This window comes from Cornus florida, unplaced genomic scaffold (assembly GCF_030987335.1).
Source record: "Cornus florida cultivar Cherokee Brave unplaced genomic scaffold, ASM3098733v1 CherokeeBrave_3.0.0_Hap2_Chr05, whole genome shotgun sequence".
Lineage (NCBI taxonomy): Eukaryota > Viridiplantae > Streptophyta > Magnoliopsida > Cornales > Cornaceae > Cornus > Cornus florida.
The window spans coordinates 118,456,770-118,472,006 of NW_026775575.1; the positions used below are offsets into that span (position 1 = coordinate 118,456,770).

Here is a 15,237-nt window from a genome sequence, read left to right on the forward strand (position 1 = left end):
ACAGCAAAGAACAATACCGAGGAGTCTGAATTTTGGTACTACACACATGAGGAACTGAGATGCAAACCTGTTGAGTGCCCTATAATTTTAGGAGATCATATAATCAATGCAAAACAACTCATCATTGAGAAAGACAGTGGAAATCATGCAAATTTTGACAATGCCAAATCAGCTTGGGATGAATTTGTTGAATGGGATGGTGAAGAAGGTGAGACACTGGAGGAAAACTCAACTTTATCGCTTGAAGAATTTGATAAAAAGGACGAGGAACATAAAGACAAAATTTCTTTGGTGAATGATGCAATGGAATCGAATATCGCAGCAACTGAAAATCAATCAGCATAGAACGAAGCTGAGATTGAAGAGGACAAAAAAGAGGAGGACAAATCTAAGGAAGAAATTAGCAACTTGTCTAAAGTTGAAGAAGTTGTCACAATTCAACCTGCTCCACATGGAACTCTAGCTGCAAATCTGAATAAGGCATCTGCTGTCAAGAGCATGGATTTCCGTCCAGTGCAACAAACTCTGTTTCTTGTTGCGACGAATGTTGGTGATGTTGCATCATGGGAAGTTGGTGGTAGGGAGGAGTTTGCTTCTAGAAATTTCAAGGTCTATGACATTGGATGATGTTCAATGACTTTGCAGGCATCTTCTAATGAGTGTGCTGCGTCAGTGGACAGAGTGATATGGTGTCCTGATGGCATCCTTTTGGGTGTAGCAAATTCCAAGCACACTTTGGAGAAATATTCCTATCATGCTGGTGAGGATATACAAAACAATCTAGAGATTAATGCTCATGTTAATCCTGCTTTCTCTAATCCAAGCCAACAGTTATGCTTCATAACTTGTGGAGAGGACAAGACAACCAAGGTTTGGGATGTTGCTACTGGTTCTAAGCAATACACTTTTGAGGGTCATGAGGACGCTATTTATTCTGTATGCCCATACAATAAGGAAAATTTTCAGCGCATATTTTTAGCAGCTATTGAGAGAAAAAAGAATAAATCTGATTTGTCAACGTCTTCTCACGGAGGGGAATCTGAAGATATAAACGTTGAACTTCATATGGTATGTGGTACAACAGGTATTACATTAGATTTTGGTTGCTTGAATAACTTGGTTAGTAATGAAGCTTCTTTGTTCTTGGAGTTGAAAAATCATGAATTCCGTATTCGTGATATGACTTGGGATGACTTGGGATGGATTCTTAAAGCGACATGTGGCCCGATGTTGCAATGCAAAAATCAGATTAATTCAGGCCTTGGTTCCTGATTTCTTGTCAAGCAGGTTTTGGCAATCTGCTAAATTTCAAAAGAGAGCTGGGAAAGTTCATTCAAAGGTATTCTTTGTCAGCGACAGAAGCTTATTTTGCTTTGCTCAAGTAAGGAAACGAAGAAAGAAATGATGGAAGGCTTTACTCAGATTCTTCATTGATCGTGGTAAATTGTTTCAAACTCGAGGTTGAGTTTTCTTCAAGGAGGAGGGTCTGATGCAAATTATTAAGGGTACTTATAGTCAGGATTGAGGCAGTCAATGATGCCTTGGAAAGTGCCTTGAAGAAAAGTCAAAGAGTCCTTGTTTTACTAAGCTTTGGAATTACCAAGTACACTTACGAAAGTGGTAAAGACTTATTAATGTTGTGTGGGAATTCTAAGAGTCATTCTAGGAAAAGTCAAGTGTCATTAATAGTAGTATTATAAAAGGGACAGGCCTCTATGTTTGCTGTAACCAAGTCTTTATTAATATATTTTGAGATTATTATCAGTTATAACAATTCTTAAGGCTTTCCCCCAGATTTCCCTTTAGAAATCTAGGCTTCGACGGTGATTGGAGTATTCTTAGTCTCCCTTACAGTTGTAAGAATACTTGTTTCTTATTCTGTTTGCTTTAGAATCTGCAAACTAATGGAAGCAAGTTCTGGCCGAAGTTCGGAGAGAAATTTTGCTACCCGAAATTCCTCTTTGTGTTGTTTCTAGGTCTTTAAATCTGTAGTCAAAGGCTGATAAACATTAAACTCTTCCCACATACCTTTCAGTTCTGAATAATATTCTTCAACCGAACGATCACCCTGTTCAGGAGAAAAGATATCTTGGTACAACTAGTAGATTCGAGAAATATTTTTTTCTGACGAGTACATTTCTTTGAGAGCATCCCAAATCTCCTTAAGACTCTAGAAACGAGACATTATTGAACACCTCTAGTCCAAACTATTCCATAACCAGGTCATAATCTTTGCATCCTCTTGTTCCCATGCGTCAGTCTGTTTTTCCTCCTTGGGCTTGGGTGACTTGATATAGGAAAGTTTCCCATGAGCTTTTAAAAAAACTTGGATTGCTCGAGACCATTGAAGGTAATTGGACCCTTTAATTTGGTAGTAGTCATGAACCGTGTTGGGGCAACGGAAGTGCGCGAATAAATAAAGCTCAATGAAAGCCAACAAAGCAATCACATACAAACACAAGATATACTTGGTTCAGCCAAAACCGCCCTACGTCCATGGATGAGAAGGGATTCCACTATGATTCTTAGAGATATTACAACAATAGAGTACCAACACCACCACTCCACGAGCCTATTTCCTCTCTACCAGCGTCACCGGTGTTTTTCCTACTCTACCAACCCGCATACTACCTCTATCCATCAACTCCCTCACGAGACTACATCTCTCAATCTCATAAGTCTCAACCCATAACCTAGGTGCCTATTTATAGAGTTACAAACTCAATTCCTTGTTCAACAAGGATTACTTGCTTAATAAGAAATTTCCTCAAAAAATACAACTCTAAAATAGAAAACCTAATTAGAATAGGAATTTGAGACACAATTTCCAACAATTTCCACCTTGGCTCAAATTCCATCAAGCCAATCATCGCTCCCCATAGCATTGATCAAAACAATTCTTTTGCTGCTTCAATCTTGACGATACTCCTGCAAAACTCTGATTGTCCATATTATACGTTGCTCGATCAGTCAAACCTCCAAGGCTCCACCTTGACTACTCGAGCTCCATGCCATGTAACCAAGCTGATTGACTCCACCTACAACTGAAGCCCTTTGTAGCACATGTTGAGACTTCTTGTGTTTTCTAGATTTCCTTCACCTTTGGCTTTGATACCAATTTGTTAGGGCAGCGGAAGTGCGTGAATAAATAAAGATCAATGAAAGCCAACAAAGCAAGCACGCACAAACACAAGATATATATGGTTCAGCCAAAACCGGCCTATGTCCATGGATGAGAAGAGATTCCACTATGATTCGTAGAGATATTACACTAATAGAGTACCAACACCACCACTCCACAAGCCTATTTCCTCGCTACCAGCGTCACCGGTGTTTTTCCTACTTTACCAACCCGCATACTACCTCTACCCATCAACTCCCTCACGAGACTAAATCTCTCTCAATCTCATAAGTCTCAACCCATAGCCTAGGTGCCTATTTATAGAGTTACAAATTCAATTCCTTGTTCAACAAGGATTGTTTGCTTAATAAGAAATTTCCTTACAAAATACAACTCTAAAATAGAAAGCTAATTAGAATAGGAATTTGAGACAATTTTTAACAAGCCGAAAAAGAGAGTCCTTGTTTTCCGATTTGTCACCCACTCACCCATGATAGTAGAGACGAGATAATCCGAGTACAAATGCTTAAGCAAGGAAAACTTTGAACTTTGAGCATGAGATCAATAAGAAAGGAGCTAAAGAATGTTGAACATGAAATCAATAAATGGGTCTATATATTTTTTTCTTTTTTCTTTTTTCTTTTTTTTTTCCTAGGTCATCTTTGTATTACAGAGAAATACAATTTTTTTTATTTTTATTTTTTTTAATCTTTATCCAAATGACACAGAGAAAACAAAAGTACAACAATGCACAGAAGTTAACAATGCAATAAAAGAAAGAAAGAAGCTGAGATGAAAAAAAAAAAAAAAAAAAAGAAGAGGACAAAGCTTATGTTAGGTATCCAAATTTAACCTGATCTGATACCATGTTGAAAGATATAAAAATTGAAGACAGAAATTAAATATGAAGAACAAAAGGATAGACACACAAAGCCCAAAGGGCTACATCACTTTTATTATATTCTCTCTCTTTTTCATACTCAATACAATGGTGGAGGCTCCTCTAAAAAGAAGAGTTTTTGGGTTTTTGGCTTACTCAAACCGAGAGCCAAGAGCTATATTTATATACAAGAATATGGTACAAAGAAAGGAAACCAAATCAAAGAAAAACAGGAAATATGCCAAAATCTACGCGATCCCATGATTACGGGTATCTTATTTACGTGATCCCATGATTATAAGAATCTTACATAAAACACCTAATAAAAGGCTAAAAACAGTTAATAAAAATAAAAATAAAAATAATATAGATATTTCAACACTCTATATAAGAAAAGAAATGATGATAGTGGAAAGAGAGAAAATAGGAAACAATATCAATACTAGAGGATTATTCTCCACTGATTCCTCTAGTAACGGTAAATCTTCAATAATAGGAAAGAGAATCAATACTGGAGGATTTTCCTCTACTGATTCCTCCAGTAAATCTTCAACACGTACTTATTCATCATTTTCCACAACATGAATGTAGTTGCTGCAATTAATATAAAGATAAGTTGTTGATATGGTTGTTATACAATTGCTGAATTCCGTTTTCAATATTGTGCTTCCTTTCAATATACTTTTAAGATTTGCTCACCTGCTTTGTATTGTATAATGCATGCACTTCTATTTGAATATTAGAACATTGTTTTGAGATTTGTTATCACTATCTTGCTATCCTAGCATTGAATTCACTTCTTTTTAAATGAATTTAGTGTATTGACTCCATACTACAAAGAAGATGTTCTTTATTCTGAAGAGGAGCTCAACAAGGAAAATGAGGATGGAATATCAACTTTGTTTTACCTTCAGAAAATATATCCTGGTGAGTTTGAAACCCATTGCTTCACTGTGGTTATCTTTAGGCAGAATAACTATAAAATTTATACTCTTTGATTGCCTATTGAAACTGCATACTAGATGAATGGAAAAACTTCCAAGATCGAATACATGATCCAAAATTCTCTGATGGCAAAGACGTGATGGAATCAACTCGCGAGTGGGTATCTTATAGAGGGCAGACACTTTCTAGAACAGGTTTGGATTAAACTAAACAGGTTCAACTCTCTCACTCTGGCAATGTGTATGTAGTAGTCTCAAGTTATGTTGTTATGCTCATGTGTTTCTTCCAGTGAGAGGGATGATGTATTACAGACAGGCTCTCGAGCTTCAATGCTTTCTCGATTTTGGTGGAGATAGTGGTTAGTGATTTTTGTCATAGATAATGTGTTACCGTTAAATGTCTTTTTGTCTTTCTTTTTGTGTTGGGTAGATTGTTCACACGCCCCTTTGTCCCATTGGGGACTCTTAACTCTCAACCTTCCTTTTGGAAGGAGGAGGAGATACCCCTTGGGCTAAGCCTGTGGTTGTCAAGTCACACATCTTCACCTTTTAGTTGCAATTCTATAAGATAAATAATGAAAAAAAAGTCAAGCTAATTGATTATGCATTATCCATGTGTCATTTGCAGCTATTTTTGATGGCTACCGGACCATTGCTATGAATATGGAGGATCATAGAGATTTTACGGATCGTGCAGGAGCTTTGGCAGATTTGAAGTTCACCTATGTTGTTTCTTGTCAGGTCTATGGTGCTCAAAAGAAATCCGGTGATAGTCGTGACCAAATCTGTTACCAGAACATTTTGAGTCTCATGTTAAAGTAAGTTATTCTCTTTGAAAGCAACTGTTCATAGCTGTCAATGGTGATCAGACATGTTGACATTCTAATCCTCCAATAAAATTTTCAGGCATCGATCTTTACGTGTTGCTTATATAGATGAGAGGGAGGAGATGGTTAATGGAAAATCTGAGAAGTTCTATTACTCTGTTCTGGTCAAGGGTGGGGATAAGTTGGACGAGGTACTATGTACAACAATAATTGAAATGCAGAAAAAGGGGATTATTTCTATTAAAGAAATGTCGTTTTAGAAATAATTTAGCAATAATGTTGATAACAATTGTTTTAGGTGGTGCCTTTTCAGGTCACTTGTTATAATATAAGCAGATAAGGAAATTATTTCTTTACATGTTGCTTATATATTTCCTTGCCTTTTGCACTGCTAGGAAATATATCGTATCAAGCTTCCAGGTCCTCCAACAGATATTGGTGAAGGGAAACCTGAAAATCAAAATCATGCCATAATTTTCACTCGTGGAGAAGCCCTGCAGACCATAGACATGAATCAGGTAATTTCAACTTTTGTTCTTTTCAATTGAAGATACCTTACCAAGTGACTTACTGTTCATCTTCAGGATAATTACCTTGAGGAAGCTTTCAAAATGAGAAATGTATTGGGGGAATTTCTGAAGTCTCATCATGGACAGCGAAGACCAACAATATTGGGACTAAGGGAGCATATTTTTACTGGAAGGTTGGCTTTACCATGTATACATGTAGATCTTCATCAATGTTATAGCTAGGATTAGATAAAGCAGCAAGAAGATTAAGAATATGCATGATAGTTACACATTTTCTTATTTGGTCCCTCTTTTGATTTACAGTGTTTCGTCACTTGCTTGGTTCATGTCCAATCAGGAGACTAGTTTTGTCACTATCGGGCAACGAATTTTGGCAAACCCTCTAAGGTAAGGCCGTCTCACCCGGCTCCCCTACCCTAACCCAAAAAAGAGAGAGAAAACAATAAAATAAATGAGATATTATGTTTAAAACAATTATCTTAAAATGTGACTTGCTCGATACTGTTGTTTGATGTGTATAGGTTTTTTGTCTGGATACGGATTTAGTAATATAAATTGCTTAGATAGCTATTATATTCTGTACAAACTCTCGATGTTATAGAAAGAAGATATGTTTTCTTGTGAAGCTTGAAAATATATTTTGGATATGGATTAATGCTCCGTTTGGTTGGAAGGAAGGATTGAGGAGGAAAGGAAAAGAGGAGGGATACGAGAGGCTTCCCTTGTTTGGTCGGAAGGAAGGGAAGAGAGGGAGGAAGCATCCCTCCTAACCACCAATTTTTTATCCACCCAAAATTGGGCGAATGAGAGGAGAGAAAGAATGAAAATTAACCTACAGTTATGTAATACCTATTTTAATCTTCATCAATTTACAAAATGACTTGTTTTAACCTTCATCTATTTTAACCCTACCTCGTGAGTTTTGCCCAAGCTGCCAGAGCAAATTCGAGAATTGGGTTCACCCTAATGTGAACTGTGTTGACAATAGACCCTTGGAAAGCAACCTGTAAATTTATACTTGACCCATTTGTTGATCAGTATAAACCTTTTTGGCTAGAAGTCATGGACAATTCGAACTACGTTGACAATAGACCCTTGAAAAGCAACTGGTAAATTTATACTTGACCCATTCATTGATCAGTATACACGTTTTGGCTAGAAGTCATGAACTCATAGTTAAGCATGAGTAGTCACCAGTCAATGTGCATGACTGATCAACTTGATTAATGAGGGACATCATCATTCTTGCCTTAATCCCATATGAATGGGGTTGGCCACATTAATTCTCTCTCTCCAAACTCTTCTATTACATGTCAATTCCAACCGGGGGTCCTTTGTAAAGTCAGCCGGAGTTCAAGTTTGATGATTTGATCCATTAGGTTCTTCGATTTGTTCAGAAAAGAAACGAGAGACAAGAAAACGTCTTTAATTATGATTAAAAGGAACAATCTCAAATAGACCAAGATCCAATTTCGAGTCATTTCTTGGTGAACATATCTGCCATAATCTCTTCGATCCCTTCATTTATGTGCCAGAATAAAGCGAGATTTGGTAGGAAAGTGGAATAAAGTTTTTTGTATATTATAAGAAAAGGGAGTGGAAAAGCAGCAGTTATTCTTCGAAAAAGCCCGGTTCTCTTTGTCTTCGAGCTTTCATTCCTGAATCCACTGATTCGTTCCTTCATATACCTCCCCACCAATAGATAGAGACAAATGGGAATAACTGAACCACATCTACAAAATGCCAGTACCATGCAGCTGCTTTAAAGCCAACGTGATGCTCCTTGGTTAGATTACCAAGATATTTGTGAATACCACATACAATCAAGAAAAGAGTACCTATAATCACATGAAAACCATGAAAGCCGGATGCTAAGGAAAAGGTAGAACCATAAATACCATCCGAAATGGTGGAGGGTGCTTGATAATATTCCATTCCTTGAAAGCCAGTGAATACTAGAGCCAGTGAAACGGTAGCTACTAAAGCATAAACTGCTCGTTTTTCCTTCCCCGCAAGTATAGCATGATGAGCCCAAGTTACGGCAGCTCCGGATGAAGGGGGAATAAGGGTATTAAGAAAAGGGATTTCCCAAGGATCTAAAGCCCAAATACCTTTTGGGGGCCAAATACCTCCGATCTCTGCTGTAGGTGCCAAAGAAGAATGAGAAGAAGCCCGATAAAGAGCAAAAAGGAACATAACCTCCGATACGATAAACAAAAGAAAACCATATCGAAGTCCTAATTGTACGACTTTGGTATGATGTCCTTCCAACGTGGATTCACGTAGAACATCGCGCCACTATACGAACATGGTATATAGGAGAAATATGAGGCCCAAACTGAGAAGTGTTGCACCCCCTTGAAATGGGTGCATGTACATCACACCTCCTACGGTGGTTGCCAAAACTCTGAGTGAACCCGAAATAGGCCATGGACTTGGATCTACCAAATGAGAAGAATGCCTATGAGATTCAATCATCAACCACTTTACCTCGGTTGTATGTAAACAACAACAACAACAACCCCCCCCGCCCCCCCCTAAAGTGAGTTTCTTTCTATCTGACAGGAAAAAGAAATAGGAAGGGATGGTTCTTTCATTGCATTGATAGAAGTCGAACTAGAAAAAGAGCTCTCTATTACTTTGAGAAGAGAATCGTTGGTTTGACTGACGAACTACGTGGGAAAATGGGCCTTCTTTCTAGGAAAGTAACAATTCCATTCAGTTCGGTTTCGGAAAACTTGCTGGTCTAGGATTAGTTCGTTCTGCGCCGCCGGTGGCCTAAAAGAAAGGCGCAAGTTGATCTCTTTGGTTGAGGCTGCATTCATTTATGAAACTTGATAGGTGGGAAGGGCTGACTCTCCCATTTCCTTTCGGCTTTTAGCCAAGTTCTAGCCCGTTCACTTATACCCAAAGAGGGCTCAATCTAAAGGCAGCCTTGACTATGGCCATCTAATCTATAGAAAGTGTATCCGGACGTAGTCAAGTTTGTGAATGTTCCACTTTTCAACTTCTCTCTTTGGTGGTCACCTATATATACACTTGTTCGCGCAAACACTGAAAACGATGATTACAGCCTTCACTGTTCTTAGTTAGATCAGAAGAGTCCACCAACGGATGGCGCTCCAGTTTTGACTCGTGAAGGGTCGTATCGTATGGGAAAGATTCAAGAGTCTCTATTAAGAAACGTACGGGGTTATAAGGAAGAGCTCCTCAATGCCGATTCTAGCTAGCTGGAAACCGGTTTTGATCCATATCTAAGGGTTGGACCCAAATAGGACTCAAAAGTGAAACCAAGAATGATATTCGCGCTAGGTCCATAGCTTCACTTCGCCCTTAGCCTCGGTTAAGTAAAGGTATCCCTTCCTTGATGCTAAGGGTAGGGTAGTGGATGGAGTGAAGTCTCTGCAATTGCTCGGTGTAAATTACAAGGCGGGAGGCTCAGCTGTACGACCCTTACTAAACAACAATAGGCCAGATCACTCTTTTAGAGCTCATAGAAGAGTAGTGGTTAGAACATCTTCTTGTGAGTGTGGATGTGATTTTCTAGGCTTTCACCATCCCAGTCGTACATAGACTTGCATGTATTAAGCCGCTTGCTGTCGTGTTAGCTCTACTAAATCTAATGATCAAGGATTTTCACTACTGGTGAGGACCTAAACTTAAGGCATTCATCGAAATGCCCGAAGAATCCAATAGTTTTCTGGCCAGCGTACGAGTAGAGCTCTGCACTTCTAGCAATGTCCCCGAAAAACTCCTACTTTACCCCTCACTTCTTTTCCTCAATGCATTAGGTAATTCTGCTTTTAACGCAGGGGTATGTTGACAAAGAAGCACTTCGTCATGCTGAAGTTGATCCCATCTTCATCGGATGATCCTAAACCTACTACGAAATAACAACTATGCAAGCAACTTCTAAACGAACTCCTTTCCGACCTTCTATTAACCAATCACTTCAGTGTGGTACCGCCAGGAGTACTTAACGAGGTACTTCAAGCACGAATCAAAGTGCGGATGTTCTAAGTCTAAGCCTAGGATCAGTCTCTAGGCCTTCGAGCAAGGTCTGAGGCAAAGGGAAAGGGGAGTCTTAGCTCACGTTTCCAAGAGTTCCGTTCCATTAGTTGTTTCAGAATCTTTTGTGTGGATATGAATTGGTATCTGAGCTGTTTCGAATTCTTCATATTGATGCTGCTCAGATGCTTCTTGTTGAAGCCTTCACATAAGCATCCCATGTTATTTTTTGCCGCCTTCTCCGTCTCTTACCTTCTATTACAAACAGTCTTCCTTGTTTGACCAGCGTGTCACTAGGTCTCCGATGTTTATGTCCAAACCATCTAAGTATACTCTCTCGAATTTTCTCCCCAATGGGTGTACACCTAATTTTCCTCACACTGTCATTAGTGACTCTACATCTTCTAGTCACTCCATTCATCCATCTTAACATTCTCATTTCCGCTACATGAAGGTGGTGGTGTTGTTTCTTTTTTAGGGCTCAACGCTCTCGATCCATACAACATAATTGGTCTAACAACGGTCCTACAGAACTTTCCTTTTACCTATGTGTGATTCTTTTATCACATAAAATTCCACTAGTTTGCCTCCATTTTGTCCACTCCGCTCCAATTTTACTTGTTACATCACTATTTATCTCTCCATCCCTTTGTATTATTGATCCTAGATACCGAAAGTGCTTGTTTTGAGTAATCCATTGGTTTTGAAGTGCTATCATTATATTATCGATATCTGAATCATTATAAAATTTTCATTCCATATACTTGGTCTTAGTTGACTAATTCTCAAACCTTTCGATTCTAATGCATTTCTCCACGTCTCTAATGTTATTGCCAAGTTCTTTTAGAGATATGCAAAGGCACAATATCATCAGCAAACATCATTCCCCATGGAATCTCATTTTGGAATTCTTTTGTTATTTCATCTAAGATTATTGCGAATAGATATGGGCTCAAGCACTGATCCTTGGTGCAATCCTACTTTTATGAAAAACTTAACTAGTGTCACCACACATGGTATAAACTTTAGTTTTTGTATTCAGATATATATCTTGGATAATTTTTATGATTTGTAAGGAAATTTGTTTTCTTTGTAAGGCCCACCAAATTATATCTCTCAGGACCCTATCATATGTTTTTTTTTTTTCTAAATTTATAAAAACCTTATATAGATCTTGTTGCTTACTCCTATATTCTTCAACTAATTGTCTAAGCAAGCAGATAGCTTCCATTGTTGAATCCGAGTTGGTTATCGGATACCGTGGATTCTTTCCTTAGTCTTTTTTCTATTATTCTTTTACATTTTTATATTGTATGACTCATTATATTAATTCCTCTATAGTTGCCACAATTTGGTATATCCCCTTTTATTTTTGTAAATCGTTACTATTGTACTTTTCTCCACTTGTTAGGCATCATGCCTTTTTTTAGAATGTTGTTAAATAATTTTGTTAGCCATTCAATTCCAACGTTTCCTAATGTTCACCAAGCCTCTATGGGTTTTGTTAGCCTAGAATCGTGGGATTTGACCAAATAATTATTTTAAATTATATTTCTAACTAATATAAATACATGGATGTAGTTTATAGAGATGTTAGAAAAGTAACCCTTTCCTAATTCTCATTCAAGCCTGTTATGACAAACGCAACGAACCCAAGTTGAATCAAGAATCACGACAAAAAAGTAAACACACTACACAAAGAATACACAGATTTATATGTGGTTTGGCAACAGCCTACGTCCACGGTTGGGATCCGGTGAAAGTTTTCACTGTGTCAAATCGAAGATTACAAGTTTTCAGCCCCTCGCTCTGTTTCTGTACAAATTTTAGAGTCTCTCTCTTCTACCACTTCAAACCCTAAGCGCCCTTATATATTGGGCTATAAGATCTCTCTTGTATTTCTTCTGGTATAATACCTACGGCTTTATTACTCCCCATCTCTTAAGTGTGTCCTCTACCTCCTCATCGATGTCCTATGTTAAGTTCATTTCCTTCTACTTCTTCTCTAGGGTATTCCTCATGTAATAGATTTCGAAAATAATTATTCCTACTGGTTAAAATATCAGTTTCTGTGACTAATATTGTGTTATTTGTCTTTAATACATTTAATTTGGTTTGGTTCTTTAGTTGATCTATCTCTATTCTTTGCTAATTTATAAACATTTTTCTCGCCCTCCTTTGTGCCTAGTTTTTCATTTAAGACATTTAGAGCCCATTTGGGATTGCGTTTGTAGCCTTAAAAAGCGCGTTGAGTTTAAAAAATAGAGTTTTGTGGTGTTTGGTGAAGAAAAAAGCGCGTTTAGGGAGTAGAGGTTTAATAATAATAAAAAAAAGGCGCGTTTTGTTGAAGCTAGAAATTGGAGCTTCTGAAATTGCGTTATGCGTAGACGGTAGTATGTAATTTTTTTTGACAATCAAATCCCTCTTTAATTCTTATAATTACAAGCTTACTAGGTCAAAAACGTTTAGTAAATAAAGTTTTCACCTTTGGTCGTATTGATGCATCATATGGGTTATGGTTTTGGTTTGCATATAGGTATACATGCTTATAACCATTAAATATCATTCTTTTGTTAAATTTCATTATTAAATATTATATGTGTAAATATTGCTATACCGAAAAAAAATTGTGTAAATATGTGTATTTTATTACTTAGAAAAAAATTATATCAAATAGAAATAAATGTGAATTAAATATGTTTAAATTATTCATATTTAAGTAATGCACATGTTTATTACTGTATGAATAATATAGTAAAATTAGTAATAAAAGTGCTTTAAGCAATATTGTTACCAAACAAATTTAAAAGTACTTTAAATATAAAAAATACTTTATATAATGCATCACCACAGCACTTTTATGACAGTTCTGCTAATTAAAGAGTTTTTATCATTACAACAGCAACGCCAAACAGGCTCTTAGTGAGCTTTGTTTAGCTTTACTTACTATCTTCTTTGTTTCACATTTGAGTTTATTTTATGTCTAAATCTTCTTGTAATTTACTTTTTTGCCATGTTTTAAAGCTTTTTCTCTTTTGTATAATTATTTGTTGCACTTCCTTACTCCAATGAGGGTATATTAGTAAAAGTATATAAAAACTTCCATTTCCTTACTTCCAACCAAACAAAAAAAGTTGTCACTCCATCAACCCTTTCTACTATCCTTTCTATTCATCCAAACAAAAAGTGAGGTAGACACTAGGGGATGCCTCATTCATCCTTCCCCCTCTCCCTTCCATCCATTTCTCCATCCCTCCAACCAAACGGAGCATAAGTATTGAAACTTTCTTAGATACTAAGCTTTTGTATTCTCTATAAATCCTTGATGTTATAGAAGGATATGTTTCCTCGCAAAGCTTGAAATATGTATATGATTATTTCTATAAATCATGGTAGTATACCGAAAGCAAATTGAAATTACTGCAGAAAGAAAACATTACAAAAATGTGACTTGATCCATCAGACAAAAAAATATCTCTAGCTGTCATATAAATGTGATAACTTACAATTTTTGAGACAGATTTCTAGATTGCCAATCTCTGATTTGGCTGATAACCTTAAATATAGGGAAACACTAAGGATGGTTTTAGTGGCCAACTGCTATTAGTTTCCATCTCGCTAAATAGCATTGAAATTTATGAAGGCTTAGGGTTTGGAATGGTGTAGAAAAGTGGTAACGTCTGGGGTTATAAGTGGGCAAGGATAAACAAATTGGTGGGTAATGTTGTAAATAGTGCCAAGAAACATTAACAAAAGTATTATGTTTCTTTTGGGGTTTCAGGGTTGAATTTTTTAGGAAATTAAGTGGATTATGTCAAACGGGATTTTTGTAGGTAGAATAAAATGGTTAGGTCTAGCTGTGGGTTTTGTTACGACAAATGCCACGAACTATGAACAAATCAAAAATCACGACAGAATAGTAAACAAGCCACACACAATGAACACAAAGATTTACATGGTTTGGTGTAAGCCTACATCCACGGTAAAGATTCGGCGAAAGATTTCACGATGTGCAAATGAGGAGGTTACAAGTTTAAGCCCCCCTAACCCTAGCTCTCTCTCTCTCACTCTCTTTCCTACAGTTTTTCAGTGTTCTCTCATGACACACCCCAAGCCTTAAACACCCTTGTATACTGGACTACATTATAATTCTAAAACGGGGTCCATGACCCGCAAGAGAAAAATTGGTCAAAATTGTTTTTAGGGAACCCTTTTTTCAGCACTCGCAACAGGATCTAGAACAGCGGATGGAACGAATAGACAAAGGCGGATGAAAGGAAGGACCGTGGAGGGAATGCTTCTTTGCTTTGTTGGCCACTTGCCTCGTGACGTGCCCTTTAGGGGGGCATATGAGGCTTAAGGAAAAGCGGCCATAGAGCCGCGATCTCTCCCATCAGTATTGGACACGGTCAGCGTCTTCCTTTAGCTTCAATGTTTCAGGGCACCCTTTTCTCTCCATGACTTGATAAAGGAAGACATTGTCCGTTCGTGTGGTTGATACAACTTCAGCAGCTATGGTTATGTACTTTTTTATGTTGTTTCCCTTCGAGCGTTTTCTTGCATATGTCCTGTGACCTCATATCTTTGACATGGCAGTCACAGGACATTCGTTGATCTAGAGTGAGCGCCACCACAAACCTTCGCGACCTCATGGACTTCACTGTAAACATTGGTTTTCGCCCCTCATACAATAAAAATTTATGGGATTCAATTTTCCACCTTCTCTTACAGTAACAAAATAGTTAATCTTCACATTAATTTTGGGTTTAACATTTTCTTGATTTCGGTCACGGTCTTACGTTGTTCTTGTAGCGACCTTGTGGGCAGGTGTGTGTGTTTGGTGCGAAGCACTAACAGGCTACGGGTGCATGATCCCACATCGCCTGGATGTGGAAAGGGGAGGTGCTATATATGTAGGATTGGTAAT

The 15,237-nt window shown here is 37.5% G+C and overlaps 1 protein-coding gene and 1 pseudogene across 1 annotated transcript in view; one reads left to right on the forward strand and one right to left on the reverse strand.

Moving 5' to 3' along the window:
• Window positions 1-15,237, forward strand: part of LOC132309010 (putative callose synthase 6) — a 58,748-nt gene that overhangs the window by 35,607 nt on the left and 7,904 nt on the right. Inside the window, exons 30-37 of the mRNA XM_059807358.1 lie at window positions 4,819-4,928; window positions 5,024-5,140; window positions 5,236-5,304; window positions 5,574-5,763; window positions 5,852-5,963; window positions 6,168-6,290; window positions 6,357-6,475; window positions 6,606-6,689. Coding sequence (XP_059663341.1) covers window positions 4,819-4,928; window positions 5,024-5,140; window positions 5,236-5,304; window positions 5,574-5,763; window positions 5,852-5,963; window positions 6,168-6,290; window positions 6,357-6,475; window positions 6,606-6,689 — 924 coding nt within the window. The remainder of the gene's footprint in view (window positions 1-4,818; window positions 4,929-5,023; window positions 5,141-5,235; window positions 5,305-5,573; window positions 5,764-5,851; window positions 5,964-6,167; window positions 6,291-6,356; window positions 6,476-6,605; window positions 6,690-15,237) is intronic.
• On the reverse strand, window positions 7,983-8,786 carry LOC132310524 (cytochrome c oxidase subunit 3-like; annotated as a pseudogene).